Source organism: Hyperolius riggenbachi, chromosome 12, assembly GCF_040937935.1.
Source record: "Hyperolius riggenbachi isolate aHypRig1 chromosome 12, aHypRig1.pri, whole genome shotgun sequence".
NCBI lineage: Eukaryota > Metazoa > Chordata > Amphibia > Anura > Hyperoliidae > Hyperolius > Hyperolius riggenbachi.
This window is the reverse complement of record NC_090657.1, coordinates 61,678,313-61,684,614: the sequence shown is the minus strand read 5'-3', so window position 1 is coordinate 61,684,614 and position 6,302 is coordinate 61,678,313. Positions and strand designations below refer to the sequence as shown.

At 41.7% G+C, this 6,302-nt stretch overlaps 1 protein-coding gene across 1 annotated transcript in view; it reads right to left on the bottom strand.

Annotated features, from left to right (window-relative positions):
- Positions 1–4,249: 4,249 nt before the first annotated feature.
- Positions 4,250–6,302, bottom strand: part of LOC137542102 (nicotinamide N-methyltransferase-like) — a 33,452-nt gene continuing 31,399 nt past the window's right edge. Inside the window, exon 4 of the mRNA XM_068263769.1 lies at positions 4,250–5,857. Within this exon, the coding sequence (XP_068119870.1) occupies positions 5,434–5,857 (424 nt within the window). The 3' untranslated portion in view covers positions 4,250–5,433. The remainder of the gene's footprint in view (positions 5,858–6,302) is intronic.

Genomic DNA, 6,302 nt, shown 5'->3' with positions numbered 1-6,302 from the left:
CAGCTTAGTATGCTCCTTGGCAGCTGATCGCTCTTTGCCTGCCTGATCTCTGCATGTTGCATGTAATTATGTAAGATGCAGGAAACAGGAAGTAGAATGAGTACCCAGCTGCCGAGGAGCATGATTGCATCGGGATTAGGTGAAATTCACTCTCAAGCCGCACTGCTGCATCCTACTCTGCAGGGGTACACATGAGGGGGATCTATGGAGAGGGAGGGAGAAATGTCAGCCCCCCTCCCTGCATCTCCAGACTCCCCAATGCTACTTGGCCCTGCCAGCTAAAGCCTTGATCGATTCTGCCCATGTGTCACCCTTTCCATGTTGTCACCCAGTGCAGCTTACACCCTTGCACCCCACATAGTATGCAACTGGTATTTGATCACCTTTGCCAAGTGCTTTGTGTTTCCTGGAAATGGGTTTTAAGCTGTTGTTATGGAGGTGTAGGCTGGTTGGAGGTGTTGCTCATGTTTAGCAGACCTCATGCAGAAATATGGGATCAGATTCATCAGCTGATAGGTTTGCAAGCCTCCATACACTGGATGATATTTTTCATAGCTTGAAGCCTCTGCACACTTTTTTCCCTAACTTTCCTCTAACTTCCCAAATACCACTATTGTGGACACCCATTTTACTCCCCTTAAGGATTGATGTTCCAGTGAGGACATCATACTGGAACTTCTGGCCTGGAATCCCTTGTCTTCTGGAGGCCAGTTGCCAGGTCAGTGCACTTGGCTCATGCTGTCTTGAAGTGGGCTATTGCCCGGGGCACCAACATGGCCAGAATCAGCCCTGAGCCAATCCCCGCGCCTGTGCCAGATAAGTGAGAGAGTCTACAGTATTTATTTTATCCACTCCCCACCACAAAATTACCCAAAATCAGAGACATTTTCACATTTTACACCCCTCCCATTCATTTGCCAATAACTTTATCGCTACTTTTCACACCAAAATGATTTATATATGTTTTTTGGTGGGACAAACTAGGCTTTCTTTGGACAGTACTCTTTGCTAAGAATTATTTTATTCTTATGCATTTTAAAGGGATTAATTTTTTTAAGTATTTTTTTTCCTCAGATTTCAGCCATTATAGTTTGAAAATAAATAGTGCTACTGCAGGTAAAACTAACACATTTTATTTGCCCATTAGTCCTGGTTATTACAACATTTAAATTATGTCCCTGGAACATTATATGGTAACAGTGTTATTTGGAAATAAAGGTATATTTTTCAGTTTTGTGGGTTTTTTTTTATACTATATCAATAATTACAAGCCATTATTTCCAAAAAATAACAGTAATATACCCTCATGACATACAAATTAAAAAGCTGAGTCCGTTAGGATAGATTTGTTTTAAATTGCTATCATTTTGCCGCCTCCCCCTTTTTTCACAAGTGTTTTATTTTGGTAACTATGGAGGGCAGAAGTTGTTAAGAACTATAGGGCATGTATTTTGTTATATATTTTGTAATGCATTGTAATTTCTTACTTTTTGTCCTCTGGATACCCCCACACTTTATCCTGAGTACTGTTCACAGTACAAGTGTGTGCTCTTACTTGCTGAAGCTGTGATCATTCATTCACAGGAACTTTGATTGGCTTTGGGAACACGTGTTTTCATGGGTGTTCATATACAAAACAAGGTTTACCGTTGTTACAATATTATCATATATCAGTGTTACAGACTACCCAGCATCCTCATGGTGAGCCAGAACTCAGAGTGTGTAAGGGGCTACAAAGGACCAAAAAGCCCTCTTACTAAAATGTTAAGCAAAACAAAAAAAAAAGAGTTGCCTACTTAAAACAAAAGGAATTAGCAATAATTCAGGTTGGAGTAAGCATATGATGTCTCCCACGATGCATCACTGCTGAATATGCAAATTATCCTTTGTTGCCCCTGTAAGCTAACCATGCCTCCAGAACCGCTGGAACTCAATGATGTGTCAGTTTGTTAATTGTACATTGATGGGTTTAACCACTACCCGCCCACCCGCTGCTTTAAAACGTCCTGTCAGTCCCTGTAAACAGACCAATGGACCTCCCCTCGCCGATGCTACCCTTTCGCGATTGCTTATGCTCACCGCCGCTTCCACTGCCAGGACCTGCAGGGCCGTAATTTGTAGAAAGGGAAGAATCCTTTCCTGAACCAATTAGAGCGCCCATAAGCAACAATCATAGCTTCAATAAAAAGCCAAAGAGATTTGCTCTCTCTGTCTCAAAAAAAAAATAAAAAAAAAAAGAGTGCGAGGACATCCAGTGGTAAAAAAAAAAAAATACACGCAAAAAAAAAAACACAACCCAAAAAACCAACAACCCACATTTCACACTACATTTTACATTTATTAACCACCCTGGCGTTCTATTAAGATCGCCAGGGTGGCTGCGGGAGGTTTTTTTTTAAATTTAAAAAAAACTATTTCATGCAGCCAACTGAAAGTTGGCTGCATGAAAGCCCACCAGAGGGCGCTCCGGAGGCGTTCTTCTGATCGCCTCCGGCGGCCAAAAGTAACACGGAAGGCCGCAATGAGCGGCCTTCCGTGTTTTGCTTACTTCGTCGCCATGGCGACGAGCGGAGTGACGTCATGGACGTCAGCCGACGTCCTGACGTCTGCCGCCTCCGATCCAGCCCTTAGCGCTGGCCGGAACTATTTGTTCCGGCTGCGCAGGGCTAAGGCGGTTGGGGGGACCCTCTTTCGCCGCTGCTCGCGGCGGATCGCCGCAGAGCGGCGGCGATCAGGCAGCACACGCGGCTGGCAAAGTGCCGGCTGCGTGTGCTGCACTTTATTTCATTAAAATTGGCCCAGCAGGGCCTGAGCGGCACCCTCTGGCGGTAATGGACGAGCTGAGCTCGTCCATAGAGACACTGAAGTGAAAAAAAAGATAATGATTTGTATGTGTAGTACAGCTAAGAAATAAAACATTAGGAGCAGAGAAATAAATCAAATATTGTTTAAGTACAGGAAGAGTTAAGAAACTCCAGTTATCTATGCAAAAGAACCATTGAGCTCCAGGACTTTCAAAGTCACTGAGAGCTCTGTCGTCTGAAGCTTATTATCTCAAGTGTATTGTTTTTTTCTTCTGCAGAGGACAGTTCAAAAGTTAACTAGCCTGCTCTGTAAAATCATTTACAATGCTGAGTAGTGTGTAAACTGCAAATATTAAAGAAAGATGCAATGTTATAAAAAAAACTATATAACTGAAAATAAAAACATGAGAATATTTTCTTTGCAACTAATGTTCTAGTAATTATCCATAACAACGAATTCATTATATAATCATTTTTTTTTCGCTCCAGCGTCTCTTTAAATTAAATGAATACCTCATTCCCCCCTTCCAGATCTCCCCACCCCTATAGTTACTAAAATAAAAGTACTTGTAAAAAAAAAAAAAAAAAAAGACAGCATTTAAAAAAAAGTAAAAAAGTTAAGGACTCCACTTTTCTACTATGAATGGCATGAAAGGATATATTACTATTATATTTGTATATATGGGGTTGTAATTAGTGACGGATGCAAAACTGAAAAAATGCACTTTAATTTCCAAATAAAAAATATTGTTGCCATACATTGTACTAGGGACAAAATTTAAACATTGTTATAACCGGGACAAATGGGAAAATAAAATATGTGGGTTTTATTCAGAGTAGCACGTTTTATTTTAAAACTATAATGGATGAAAACTGAGAAATAATGTTTGTTTTTTTCAATGTTTTCCTTATCTTTCCTTATTATTCCTGTTAAAATGCATTTAGAATAAAATTATTAGCATAATTTACCACCCAAAGAAAGCCTAATTGGTGGTGAAAAAAAACAAGGTATAGATCGTCTTGTTGTGACAAGTAGTGATAAAGTTATTGGCGAATGAAAGGGAGGAGCCCTGACAGGTGAAAATTGCTCTGGTCCGCTGGGGTAAAAACCCTTGTGGGTGAAGTGGTTAATATGGGTTTAATATTTTTGTTAATTGTGATGGGTTTAATATTTGCATGGTGCTGAAGTAGAAATTATAATAACTGCCACTAGATGCCACTGGAGCTCCACCTTGCTATATGTGAAATAAAGCCTTTGTCTTTCCTATATAGCTTAGTCATAAGAGTAGATCTGTCCCTTCACACCAGTGATATTGTGTGTCCTTCTGCTTATTACCTGTATTGTGTTGTCTGTCACCCCCATTATCATTATCTGTAACCTTTGTAATTGTACAGCGTGGTGCATTAGGTTTGCACTTTATAAATCCAATAAATAGTAGTAATAATAATAGCAGAATACTATGAATACTTTATTTCTTAATGGTATAAAGTGTACCTGAAGGGGAAAAAAAAGTTCATTAAGATACATCAGTATTGGAAAAATTAATTTTATGCATTTTATGTTACAATTTAGATTTCAATCATGCTGATTTTTTGGAGAAAGCTAATACTTCTTTATATATTTTATGTCGAAGCAAGAAAAAAGGGCGCAGGAGCTCTTACAGAAAAAAAAAACAGTGGCCCCAGCCTATGACGCTCTTAGCGGCATTGCATGGAAATTTGGGGGCATGGCGGCAACCTTTAGTGGTTGCTTCAGGGCGTCCAATTGTAACTTTTTTACTGCAAATCGCGGCTTCCACAAACCTGCGATATGCGGCTATGAAGGTAAAATTGGGTGTCCGGTGGCGCCTGTTTGGCAACAAAAGGGGACATTTGTTATGGACAGTCTTTGTGGAAAAAAAAGGCTTGCGCCTTGCAGACAACTACATCGTGGCATTGCATAGTGGGTTTGGCACCTCCGGGTGCCCAATTTTGTGGGAAGTAGTTTTATGAGGGGGATTTAAGGTTAGGCACCACCAGCGGGGTTAGGTTTAGGCATCACATGGGGGAGGTTAAGGTTAGGCAACATCAGCTGGTCTTAAGGGTTAGCTACCACCAGGTTACCACTGAGGGTTAGGCACCATGGGGGTCATAGTGTTAGGCACCACCAGGGGGGGGGGGGGGGAGGGGGGGTCTCAGGGTTAGGCACCACCATGGAAGGGTCCTGTGTGAGAGTGGGGTTGGGTTTAGCCATAGTAAAATGTAAATATTACTGATACAATAGGCTCAATTCACTTGGCTTGAGTTAACAGAAAGCTCTCCAAGAAGGCAATTACAAGAAAAATAGAATGAAAACCAGCAAGAAGAATAAAAGTTCTGAATCTGAAGTATTTTTAGAGGACAAATGACCATGTACACTTATGCTTCACATGACGTAAATTGAACATTTGCATAATTGGTTCTCTTAAAACAGCTTTCAGGCCAAAAGTGGCAACTAACGATAAAATCTTGATTGTACAATCTTACCACTTCTGTGTAATATGGGGGACTACCTAAAGTATCCATTCAAGGTATATTCACTTACTTTGCTCATCTACCGCATACATTTGGTAAAACTGGACAGTCATGATTGGATCATTAATGGGCACCATTAGGCACTTCTTCGGGCAAACAACACAAAGAAGTCTGAGAATCCTGACACCTCCTTCCAAAACTGCTTTGCAGAAGTTTCAAAATTTTCTACGATATACCCAATGCCACTCAGGGATTCCTTAATAATATCTTCTGTCAGAAAGAGGCCAGAGAACCACACCTCCCCGACCATGTAGTAATGGCTCCCCAACACACCAGTGAGCACCAGATACCCTCCTGGCTTCAGTAAATTTGTGATATTCTTTAGAGCGGTGACATAAGCCTCCACATCCTTACAGGCACCTTCCAAGCACAAACAGCTGAGGATGCAGTCCACCTGTGGCAACACCACTGGACTGAGGGGATTGTTCTGCATAACGTCGCACCTCAAGACTTGCTTGATGGCTTTTCTCAGACGGTCTTCTTTTTCTGTCCAAGATATTCTGGAAAAAAAAGTGGAAAGTGTTGATGGATGGTAGCTAATTTCTGTAAAACCTCATGCTGTATGTCAGAATGTACCACAGGGGCGTTTTTAGGCATAGGCACTACAGCTATCTGCCTGGAGTGCCATTGGTCCTGGAGGGCATCATGCCCCCGATTACACTCCGCCCCATGAACTTAGCCCTGCCCTGAACTAAGCCCTACCAAACAAAGCCACACCTACCACGGGTGTTTCTACCACCTTCTTTCCCATTGTGCCTCCTGTCTCCTTGTGCCATCTTCAGTCCCCCTGTGCCCCCTGTGTGTGTGTCTCTGTCCCCTGTACCTCCTTCTGTCTCCCTTATGTGCCTCCTATCTTCCATTGTGCTTCCTTTTGTCTCCTTGTAACACAGCAGCAGAGGTATATGGGCATCAAACACCAAGTTAAAACCGGATATATCTGGCTTT